This window comes from Mustela nivalis, assembly GCF_964662115.1.
Source record: "Mustela nivalis genome assembly, chromosome: 7".
Taxonomy (NCBI): Eukaryota; Metazoa; Chordata; class Mammalia; order Carnivora; family Mustelidae; genus Mustela; species Mustela nivalis.
Genome location: NC_139026.1, coordinates 7,826,783 through 7,839,318, shown reverse-complemented (window position 1 = coordinate 7,839,318; position 12,536 = coordinate 7,826,783). Strand labels below are relative to the sequence as shown.

At 45.9% G+C, this 12,536-nt stretch overlaps 1 protein-coding gene across 23 annotated transcripts in view; it reads left to right on the top strand.

Annotated features, from left to right (window-relative positions):
- TNRC6B (trinucleotide repeat containing adaptor 6B) overlaps positions 1-12,536 on the top strand; it is a 261,328-nt gene that overhangs the window by 190,475 nt on the left and 58,317 nt on the right. For all 23 annotated transcript variants that reach the window (XM_082739930.1, XM_082739924.1, XM_082739919.1 and 20 more), the window contains 2 exons: positions 6,903-7,244; positions 9,546-11,894. In XM_082739930.1, the coding sequence (XP_082596056.1) occupies positions 6,903-7,244; positions 9,546-11,894 (2,691 nt within the window). The remainder of the gene's footprint in view (positions 1-6,902; positions 7,245-9,545; positions 11,895-12,536) is intronic.

Below are 12,536 nucleotides of genomic sequence, written 5' to 3'. Positions count from 1 at the left end.
CTAGCCGCTCATTTATAGATGGGAACTGCAGAGGATTGCTAAACATCTTGATGCATGCCATGCATTGTGTCTGAAAGGGCGCGTTAAATGTCTGGGATGGTCAGGTGGTCCTCTGAGCTAGAACCCGGAATGTGCTTTTTCAAAAAATAATACATTTTAACTCTGTTACAGACTAGTGATGTGTCGTAAACAGAAGCAGATGTTCTTCAGGCCATCCCCAACCTAATGGTCTGTGCTTTCAGATCTCTCTCTCTTCTGTTCATTTGGATTATGCAGTTTTGTGCATAATCTGGTGCAGGTTGGATTATGCAGTCTGATGATGGTTGCACTTTTGGTTGGTTCCCCTGCAGAACGGTAGACCTCATTCCTTGAGACCAGTGTTCTGACTCCTGTCCTTGCCCACTTAAATATGTGGTTCTCAGCTAGGATATGCATTGACATCATTTGCATAGACTTGCCAAATACACAAGTGTGGACCTCCTCCTAAACCTTCATGGTCTCAGGCCACAGACCTAGCAGATGTATTTTGAGAAGCTCTATAGGTGACCCCAATACATACCCCAGGTTGAGAACCACTGCCTTGGATGGAAGGAATCACATTAGGACTGTGATAACTTGGAAGAAGGTCCGGGTATGGATAGGCCAAGATAGGAACGGATAGGCCAAGATGTGATGGGAGGCCCTCTAATGATTGTTTTCTTTTTGGTTTTGTTTTCTTTTGTTGACTGCTAGGCCAAAGCATGTCCAACAGTGAGAGAAAACTAATAAAGACGGTGCTAGTTTTGGGGTTTTTTTTTTTTTAGATTTTTTATTTATTTGATAGAGAGATCACAAGTAGGCAGAGAGGCAGGCAGAGAGAGAGGAGGAAGCAGACTCCCTGCCGAGCAGAGAGCCCAATGCGGGGCTTGATCCCAAGACCCTGGGATCATGACCTGAGCCGAAGGCAGAGGCTTCAACCCACTAAGCCACCCAGGCGCCCCAAGACAGTGCTAGTTTTTAAGGAAACTTAGTTCTAGAGAACAAATTCTCATATGACTAGACATTACTGTAATGTATTTCTAATCAAAATGCATTTCAAGGGAGAATATAGTCTGGGACCTTGTAATGATTTATAAAATAAACTGGTAATAACATTTATTAGTTATAATTGTCTTAATTTTTAGAATAGTGTTTTCCTCTTGTACTTTTAGCCAGTACCCAACACAGAAGTGGGCTTTATGTGGAAGTATCTTTATAAATGATATGTTTGAAATAGAAATTATACTTAACCATAAAAATAGAGTTATTGGTAGTAGTACAGAATCCATATTTTCTAAACCAACATACTATCTAGGAAAGAATTTGGGCACATAGTATTTATGTTTATAGGACTTTCTGATGATTATCAAGACAACAGATGAGAGTATTGGCATTTTCCTGGAAAATCCAGGCTCTGTGGTTGTTGAAACATGGTGGTTAGGTTCCTGGGCTTGGCCACAACTCTAACATTCATGACGCCAAGTACTAACTGAGCTATGGAAACAAGCTGCTCTGTATGGTAAGTGGTGTTTCTATTGGAAAATCGAAAATCCATTAAGGCATTCTTGGATTTTTTGTGTATGTGCTGGGTCTGTTCTCAGAAACACATTCCTCTTCCCTCTGCCAAAATCTTAAAAATCAAACTTCCTTTCCTACTTACTATTGAATTTTCTTTCCAATTAGGATTTTTCTCTCACCTCCCATAAAATGGATTATAGCCTCACAGTTTCCATACTTTTTCTACCCCATCCCCCATCAGAAGTTAATCCCTGGGCGCCTGGGTGGCTCAGTGGGTTAAGCCACTGCCTTCGGCTCAAGTCATGATCTCAGGGTCCTGGGATCGAGTCCCGCATCGGGCTCTCTTCTCAGCAGGGAGCCTGCTGTCTCCTCTCTCTCTCTGCCTGCCTCTCTGCCTACTTGTGATCTCTGTCAAATAAATAAATAAAATCTTTAAAAAAAAAAAAAAAGAAGTTAATCCCTAAGTGAGCTGAAAGCCTGTTTCAGATCTCCTAAGGAATTTATTTAGTAGAACCAAGGAGAAAATAGAAGTAAAAATAAAAATTATCTCTGGGGTATGTTAGGCCATAAGTAGAGGGAGAGGAAAAATGAGAATTCTGGAGAGAATACAACAGGAGTTCAAGTGGAGGTTATATGAAGACAGGGCCTAGCACTGGGCCTGATCTTTCTGGGTTTTTGCCCCACTTTACAGCCACATTTTTATCTTTGTTCCCAAAAGCCTGTCTGGGCATTCTAAATCCTTTCTTCTCTCCCTTAGCTGATGTTTCTAGGTCCTGTTCCTCTTCCCAAAGATGGTGCCTTTCTTAGGCAGTCTCCCCATAACTCTGAATCTGCCCCTCTTTTCCCAGTAGACCCTATGAGAAAAAAGACTGTTGGTGCCAAGTCTCTGGTTGTTCAGAGGACTGAAGTAAGATTTGTCCATATTTTGGGGAAAAAAAAAAAAGATTCATTATATGTTCTGTCTTTATCTTCCATTATTTTATAAAAAGAAAATTCTGGAGAATAGAAATAAGATTTCAAGTGGAGGTTATGTGAAGACATGGCCTAGAGGAGGGCCTTGCTGTCCAGTAGCAGACAGTACGAAGCACTTAAAGTAGAAGCTGATGTCCCACTTCGTTGGATATTGGACTTAGAATCGAAGGGGTCTGTGGGATTGATGTAATAGACCAGATATAACAGGGATGAAGGGTAAGGTTAGGACTAAAAGGGGTGCCTGGGTCAGTTAAGCATCTGACTCCTGATCTCAGCTCAGATCTGAATCTCAGGGTCTTTAAACTTCAAACCCTGCATTGGGCTCCTTACTGGGCCTGGAGCCTACTTAAAAAAATATCAGGACTAGGTGGCGCCTGGGTGGCTCAGTGGGTTAAGCCGCTGCCTTCGGCTCAGGTCATGATCTCAGAGTCCTGGGATCGAGCCCCGCATCGGGCTCTCTGCTCAGCAGGGAGCCTGCTTCCTCCTTTCTCTCTGCCTGCCTCTCTGCCTGCTTGTGATCTCTCTCTGTCAAATAAATAAATAAAATCTTAAAAAAAAAAAAAATTTAAAAAAAAAAATATCAGGACTAGAAAGACTGTGCAATGGAGGAGTTTGGACATAGCAATTTTTCCTTGTTAAAAAGATGTTAGGATCCTGGTTGGCTTAATAGTATAGTTATCAGTATGAAATGATTGATTTATAAAAACTAACATGACCTGGGGCATCCGGGTGGCTTAGTCGGTTAAGCCTCTGTCTCTTGGCTTGACTGGGTCGTGGTCTTAGGATCATGAGACCCAGTCTCATATCCCGCTCTGTGCTCAGCGCAGTCTGCGCGAGATTCTCTCTCTGCCCCTGGCCCCGCTTGTGTGTGTGCTCCAGCTCTCTCTAGAGTAAATAAAATCTTGAAGAAAAGATGACTGACGTGACCTTAAGTGCTGTTCATAGAAATGCAGTATGTAGGAAGGGATTTGCAATTCCTATAACAGGCACCACACTGTGTAAAGAGACAGAAATCAACTTGTTTTGAGCCTGTGTTGCCTTGGGGAGGGTTATACACATGGAGATGCTTAACCCTCCGTGGAAGGCTTACCGCCTGAGGAAGCTCAGGTAACGGTCTTCAGAGATTTGAAGGGTCCTGGTGCCTGACACTTACTAGTCTCTTGGTAAATGTCTTTCAGGTGTTTTGTTCAGTGCAGCCTATTCTTACAGCCAAGTACTGATAGTGAGAGTCAAAGCAACAGGGAAAAGCTTCCAGCTCAATATAAGTTGAAATTTTTAGATACTGTCCTGCGCAGCAGCAGGTCATAACCTTTACCCCACATGAACACAGCTGAGGGACAGCACCTTCCCATCAGCATACTTGGGGTGATGGATCATTGTGGTACACTGGCCACAAGTCTCTCTGCTGAGTCTGCCCTAGAAGGCATATTTAGTAAATGTGTGTTGGTGGTTGGGATAACCTTGAGTCTACTCTCATTTATTAAGATTTGAGGTGGGTTCCCCCCAGGTAGCTAATTTACAAACTAAACTAATTGCAGTGTGCGTCACACCTGGTAGAAACACCTGTGTATTCTCACACTGGTGGGAGCGTTTGTTCAGAGATGGAATTGACTGCCTCTAGAGAGTGAGTGAATGCTGGTATATGACATATGGCTCAGCTGGTGGGCATAGAATAGTCCAGGGAGGAGGCAGTGAGGACTTGAACCTGGTTAGGAACAGTGGTAGAGGAGGAAGGAAGGCATCAGAGAGATGCTTTGGTTCATTGGAATGTAATGATGATCAGATAATGATGTGCGGGGAAGAACAAAGTCTAGGACACCTTCCAGGTTTCCTACTTGAGCGGATGGTTAGGTGATGACTCTATTCCTTGAGCTAAGAAATAATGGAGCGCTGGCTAAAAGGAAGAAAGGTGAAAGAGATCTGAGTTGGATGGTAGTGATTTGGGAAACACTTGTACATAAATGTTAAAGTCCAAGTATGGGGAAACTTGTACTCAAGTAACTTAAATGTGGGAAGAGTTTAGACCTCATCTTCATGTTCAGTTTTTTGGGGTTTTTTTGTTTTGTTTTTTTAAAGACACAACTCATGGGGTCCTGGGTGGCTCAGTCATTTAAGTGTCTACCTTGGGCTCAGGTTATGATCCCAGGGCACTGGGATCAAGCCTGCATCAGGCTCCCTGCTCAGGGGGAAATCTGCTTCTCCCTCTGCCCGCCACTGTCCCTGCTTGTGTGCATGCTCTCCCTGCCCCCCTCTCTTTGTCAGATAAATAAATATCTTAACAACAACAACAACAATTGGGAAGACTCCTCCCAGCCCTTGCCAACTTCTTGTTTATTGTCATAATAAGAAGAGAGGGGATTGGGAATGCCATCTGCTATGAGAATCTCATCTGCTATGAGAATCTTACAGGCACTGATAGAAAATGAATCACTGAATAATTCATCTTCATTCATTTATCAGTTATTTTTATCTATTGGCTGTTATAGGTCATGCAGAACCTACTATATTGATAATATCTGGCAACGACCAACTTATTTTCTCAAGAAATAGCTTTATTCTTCTCATAGGTTGTGGATTCTCTGGCCTCCCTTCCTTACTGGGAGGCCCAGGACTGCCTCATGATTGGCTAAGATTAGACCAGGGATTGCCTTGAAGTGACTTCAGGCTCCTATTTGTTTTTGTTACTCACAGTGCTCACCAGTGCCCAGTGGGAGTAGATTGGGCCCCCTGACTTCTGATGATCTCTCTCTCTCCATAAAGGAGCCAGTTCAATGAGCAGCATGCTGGCCCAGCATCCTTTCAGCAGTCGGAGCAGTACAGCCACCAGAGCTGGCCCAGACATGCCTCTGGAGGTCAGGGATTTGGGCCTCAGAATCATTTGACTTACCTGGCTCAGTGGTTGTTTCCGTAACATTGCCAGCCTCTGTTTGTCAGGTAGATTTTCTTGGAAGGAGGGGGGAGCCTGTCGGTAGGATGAAGCAAGAGAGGTGCCGAAGAACATCCTCTGTAGGGTTGAGGGGAAAACCAAAGGGTATATTTTCAGTCACCCTGCACATTCCACACTTCCTGTTTGCCATTTTTAAAAGTAAGATAAAACATTAAATTCTTCTTTTTTTTTTTTTTTAAGACTTTATTTGTTGACACAGAGAGAGAGGGACAGCAAGAGAGACAAGCAGGGGGAGTAGGAGAGGGAGAAGCAGGCTTCCCGCTGAGCAGGGAGCCCTATGTGGGGCTCCATCCCAGGACCCTGAGACCATGACCTGAGCTGAAGGTAGACACTCAACAACTGAGCCACCCAGGCACCCCAAACATTAAATTCTTTAAAATAAGTAGGAAAAATACCTACATTTTGGAATTTTTATTTAATTTTATTTGAATTTTTTATTTTATTTTACTTTTTTTTTTTTCTTTTTTAGAGTGGGAGAGAGAGAAAGGAGGGACAGGGGGAGAGAGAGAAAAAGTACTCTTAGGCAGTCCCATTGCCAATCCCAGGGAGGGGCTTGATCTCACGACCCTAATAAGATGATGACCTGAGCAGAAATCAAGAGTCGGCTGCTTAACCGACTAAGCCACCCAAGTGCCCCTGAAATTTTTATTTTAAATAAAGAGTTGGAATAATCATACAAGATCCCCTTAAAAATTTTGTTTTTGACACCAGCAAAAAAATTTATAATGTTTCTAATTATTTACAGAGTGAAAAGCAAGAGTGTTCGAGTTCAGGTAGCTGTAGAAACCAAAATCCATGGATTTTGTGACTCCAGGGCTGAGGTTTCCTGTGGGGATCTACTCTGTGCTAGGCCCTAAAAAGATGAAAGGAGGGTCCTCATTCTTGAGGGATTCCTGGCCTGGTGAGGGTGAGGAGCTCGTGAATGAGAATTTCAATATAATGTGATAAATTCATGGTGAAGAAAGATGGACATCGTGTTCCAGGAGCACAAACAAAGGTGTTTTGCCCATCTAGTCTAGGGACTTCAAGAAAAGCTTCTCTTTTGAAGGTCTTCAAGAAGGTGGATAAAGGGCAGGGGCATTCTGGTTGAGCGCCCTGAACCTTCCCCAGCGGCTTTGCCTCATGCCCATATGTACCCTCAGACTGGCTGGGCAGCCCTTCAGGGATTCAGGGGAGCAGATGGTGATTGCTTCCCACCCCCGCTTAATGGATGGAATGGAGTTCTATGGCATCGCTGTCTTTGGGCCCCTGTCACCATCTCTCCCCACCTCTGCCGTCCCTCCAGTAAACTGAAGGTGCAGGGAAGTTTAGAAGGACCACGTCCATCCACAGTAGGATGGAAGAAGGGTTGTCCTGTGGGAATTGGTCTCATGGAAGCTTTCTTCAAAACAATCTTTAGAAAAAGGTATTTGGTTTCAAAGACCGTTTCCCAATCTCTCTCTTTCAGTGCCCGAAGTGACGAAACCAAGTTTAAGCCAACCAACGGCCGCCAGCCCAATTGGCAGCTCTCCATCGCCACCAGTCAATGGTGGCAACAATGCCAAAAGGGTGGCAGTGCCGAACGGACAACCGCCAAGCGCCGCCCGCTACATGCCTCGGGAGGTGCCGCCGCGATTCCGTTGCCAGCAGGACCACAAAGTGTTACTAAAACGTGGGCAGCCCCCTCCACCGTCCTGCATGCTCCTCGGGGGTGGGGCAGGGCCTCCTCCCTCCACCGCACCTGGAGCAAACTCAAACAACGCACAAGTGACAGGAACGCTGCTGCAGGGTGACGGTGGGACTGCACCAGGTGAGGGTTCCACGCTGGGAACGGATCCCGCGGCAGCTTTAAAACTAGTGAGCGTGTCCTCTCTATGGCCTGGTATAGGGTCCACGAAAACCCTTGCTTAGCTGGACTCTTGGGGTCACTCAGAAGACAGGCGAGGATCCCAGGATGAAATGCGCACCAGCGCTTTCTGAAACGGGGTTTTAGCGTCCAGCGTGTGCTCTTGGCACGAGAGCTAATGTGGCTTTCGCTTGTCATCACCATTTGGGACTTTTTTCCCTCCTCAGACGAGCGCATTATAAACCCAAGCGTCCATAGTTCCAGCCATCAGCACAAGTGTGTGCTCAGGGTACGACTGGAGGTGCGGCCGGTGCACAGGCTTGTTCCGAACCTTACCTGCCTGTGCTTCTGCTTGCAGAACGCCGGGGGCCGAGAGAGAATTGTCTCTTAGGTTACTCTGTAGAATCTCGTGGGAGGAGATACCAAATAATACCATTCTGTAGTTTTTTATTGGATTTTTTTAATTAATTGTTTCTTTAGGGGATTTTGAGTTTTGTTAAGAACTGTATGTAGGGGCGCCCTGCTGCCACAGTTAGAGTGTGCCCCTCTTGATCTTGGGGTCATAAGTTTGAGTCCCACATTGGGTATAGAGCCTACTTTAGACAGACAGGAAAACTGCATGTAGATATAAGGCATCTTTAGCAGAAGGGCTTTACAAGTTTTGAGAGTTTTTAATAGGTGAATACTAAATCAGCTAACAGCCGAGAACCTCCAAACATCACCTCCCCACCTTTTGTTTCAAATCTTATTAACAGATTTCCTCTTAGCTCTTACAGGGTTTTTTTGAGGCTGTACTAAAAAATTCAGAGCTTGAACATCATCAGGCCTTGGCAAGAACAAGGAATTGGTCATTGTTAACTGAAAGCATGCTTCATTCTGGTTCTGAGTTTGAACATAGAATTGCCTTGGAAAATTCTGTCACTATCTCTTGTGCAGAGTAAAGATGGAAAGAAACCTCACAGTTACATGGGCTCTCTGCAGACTTTCCTGTGGTGGCCATCAGGCCAGGCCTAAAACAGGCAGAGGAAAGCCTCAGGGCCCCTCCTCCTGGCCCCTCATAAGCAGTTGCAGAAGGAAGTCTGTGCTGGTGGTCATATCAGGTTTTTCTGCAGCCAGATCTAGCCAGGCCTGGATGTAGACATGAGTCCCTCGTTTGCATTCTTAAAACCAAGGAGACCCCCTAAATCTCAAAATGGTTGGAGATTCTCTACTTTCTACACTTAATATGGCTCTGTGCAATATTTTTTGTCTTATATTGATTTAAAGCATCTTGGTTAAAATAACTAAAACAAGTTTAGAAGAAATTACTGAGTTAAAAACGTCATTTTTCTTCCCACCAAATATGATAAGTTACACCAAGATGTGTGCTGAGCCAGACTAATTTGTCAGACTAAGTTCCTTGAGCATACAAGTGATCCATACTCGTCTGCCCCAGCATCTAGCTGGGTGGGCATTCAGCATTCATTAGATGCTTACTGAGCAGCAAAGCACTGGCCACTATGAGGAATTCAAACCTTAGCAAGATAGGGTCTCTGCCTAAGAGAGGGAGCTTCTGGGCGAGTCTCTGTGTTAATGTGGGGGAAGGTAGATGGGATCACAGTACCCCAGCACTGAGCTTTGGAGAGGGAAAGGTTATTTTCAAGTGATGAACTAAAAACCAAACCAAAAACCTCATAGAGGAAATAGCACTTGTACTAGGCCCAGAAAGATGGATAAACTTCAGTATATGAATCCAAACAGGGGAACCAGTAGTTCCAGGGTGAGAAGGCACAAGTCGTGGACTGTCGAGGAGTGCAGAATGTAGGCATCCACATAGAAAGTAGTGGAAGATGAGACCAGACAAGTCCGTTGGCTCCAGATTGTGCAGTGTCTTGATCAGACTCGAGTTTAGCTTTGTTCTTATGCACGAAGAAACTTGTGGAAGCTTCCCATACAGCAGTGATCTAATTGACAGGGTGCTTCAGAGCAATTTACTCTAGCCAGGAGTGCTTAGGATAGATTGGAAATAGAAAGCAGCTTCAGCTTGTTACTGCATTGTCTCATGATACAAGAAGGCCCTTCTCTGTCAATAAGAATGACAAGGGGACAGCTTTGAGAAACGTTGTGGAGTGACACTTAGCAATACCGCACCCCTGCAGAATGAGAGAGAAGAGATGACTAGCACAGGTGTGGCACAGTTAACCAAGACAGGCAACTGGGTAGAGAAGCTAGTTTGTGGGGAAAGGGGATGTGTGGCTGTGATTAATCAGATCATCTCTTTCCCAGAGTCAACCCTTGGAGGTGCTGCTGCTTCAAATTATGCAAATTCCACTTGGGGCCCGGGAGCCTCCTCCAACAACGGCGCCTCCCCCAACCCCATTCACATCCGGGACAAGGTGATTGTAGACGGGTCTGACATGGAAGAGTGGCCTTGTATTGCCAGCAAAGACACTGAGTCTTCTTCCGAAAACACCACCGATAACAACAGTGCCTCGAACCCTGGCTCTGAGAAGAGCACTCTGCCAGGAAGCACCACTAGTAACAAAGGAAAAGGGAGCCAGTGCCAGTCTGCAAGTTCTGGGAACGAATGTAATCTTGGGGTCTGGAAATCTGACCCTAAGACTAAATCTGTTCAATCTTCCAACTCTACTACAGAGGGCAACAATGGACTAGGAAATTGGAGGAATGTGAGTGGTCAGGATAGAGTCGGACCTGGCTCTGGCTTCAGCAACTTTAACCCAAATAGCAACCCATCTGCCTGGCCAGCGCTGGTCCAAGAAGGAAATTCTAGGAAAGGGGCATTGGAAACGGATACGAGTAATTCCAGTGCACAGGTTAGCACAGTAGGTCAGGCGTCCAGGGAACAGCAGTCAAAGATGGAAAATGCGGGTGTTAATTTTGTTGTCTCTGGCAGAGAACAGGCTCAAATTCATAACACTGATGGACCAAAAAATGGAAACACTAACTCCTTGAACTTAAGTTCACCAAACCCCATGGAGAATAAGGGAATGCCCTTTGGAATGGGCTTGGGGAACGCCTCCAGGAGCACTGATGCCCCTTCACAAAGCACTGGAGATCGAAAGACTGGGAGTGTTGGATCTTGGGGTGCAGCTAGGGGGCCTTCTGGAACTGACACAGCCTCTGGACAAAGCAATTCTGGAAACAATGGGAACAATGGAAAGGATAGAGAGGACTCCTGGAAAGGAGCTTCTGTTCAGAAATCATCTGGGTCAAAAAATGACTCTTGGGACAACAATAACAGGTCTACGGGTGGGTCCTGGAACTTTGGCCCTCAGGACTCTAACGACAACAAATGGGGTGAAGGGAACAAAATGACATCTGGGGTCTCTCAGGGAGAATGGAAACAGCCGACTGGGTCTGATGAGTTGAAAATTGGAGAATGGAGTGGTCCAAACCAACCAAATTCTAGCACTGGAGCATGGGACAATCAGAAGGGCCACCCCCTCCCTGAAAACCAAGGCAATGCCCAGGCTCCCTGTTGGGGAAGATCTTCCAGCTCCACAGGAAGTGAAGTTGGAGGTCAAAGCACTGGAAGCAACCACAAAGCAGGAAGTAGTGACAGTCATAATTCTGGCCGTCGGTCATACCGGCCCACACATCCTGATTGTCAGGCTGTCTTACAGACTCTTTTGAGCCGAACTGATTTGGACCCCAGGGTGCTCTCAAACACTGGCTGGGGCCAAACTCAAATTAAGCAGGACACAGTGTGGGATATTGAAGAGGTGCCAAGGCCTGAGGGGAAGTCTGACAAAGGAACTGAGGGGTGGGAGAGCGCTGCCACACAGACCAAGAACTCAGGGGGCTGGGGAGACGCACCCAGCCAAAGCAATCAAATGAAGTCTGGATGGGGGGAGCTCTCAGCCTCTACAGAGTGGAAAGACCCCAAGAACACAGGAGGCTGGAATGACTACAAGAACAACAATTCTTCCAACTGGGGAGGCGGACGACCGGATGAAAAGACATCTTCCTCTTGGAATGAGAACTCCAGCAAGGATCAGGGGTGGGGAGGGGGGCGCCAGCCCAATCAAGGATGGACTTCCGGGAAGAATGGTTGGGGAGAGGAAGTTGATCAAGCGAAAAACAGCAGTTGGGAAAGTTCGGCAAGTAAACCTGGGTCTGGGTGGGGTGAAGGAGGGCAGAACGAAATCGGAACTTGGGGGAACAGCGGGAGTGCAAGCCTAGCTTCCAAAGGCGGGTGGGAAGATTGCAAAAGGTCTCCAGCATGGACTGAGACTGGCAGACAGCCCAGTTCCTGGAATAAACAGCACCAACAGCAGCAGCAGCCACAGCAGCCACCGCCACCACAACCAGAGGCTTCCGGTTCATGGGGAGGCCCGCCCCCACCACCTCCAGGCAATGGACGACCTTCCAGTTCCAACTGGAGCAGCGGGCCACAGCCAGTAACGGCTAAGGATGAGGAACCCAGTGGTTGGGAAGAGCCATCCCCACAGTCAATTAGTCGGAAAATGGACATTGATGATGGCACTTCGGCGTGGGGAGACCCTGACAGTTACAACTACAAGAATGTGAATCTGTGGGATAAGAATTCCCAAGGGGGCCCAGCTCCTCGAGAACCAAACCTGCCTACCCCGATGACCAGTAAATCAGCATCAGGTAGGCAGTGGCTGCTTCTTGCGGGGTCAATAAGGAAAAATCCTAAACCAGGGCATTGGTATTTATTCATTTATTCTGCATTTATTCAAGTTGGTTTTGTTCTGGAAATCTTTCTACATTAACCCTACTCTACGGTTAACAGACGCTCTCTTTTTATAAAATGGTAGTGATAACAGATGCTGGTGGTACATTTTAATGTTCTTTCTTGGCAAAAGGAAAAAGATGGCCATCCCTGTGTTAGTCTCCCAGAGGGGTTTTTTTTTTTTTTGTGGTAATTGTATTGGTCTTGCAGAATCCAAAAAATGTATCTTGCTAAACAAACTATGCTCCAGATTTTAAAAATGAAGAATTAAAATAGTAGCAGAAATAGACCTGATTTCCATTCAGTTTCTACCCATGGACATATCCTCTGTGTTTCTCCTTCCCCAGCGAAGGGAAGTATTTTGTGTTGTTCTGGAAGGGGCCGTTGGAATGCTGTAGCACAGCAGGATCTGGAAGTGGAATACTTCACATAAGAAGTTGCTCTCTCATGATACTCACTTGCCCAGAATTAAACTTTCTTCTTCCTCTGTCTGAATAGAAACCATAGGCATACCTGGTAAATTAAAGGTAGTGCTAGTAATACCATCTTTGGCATTGTCA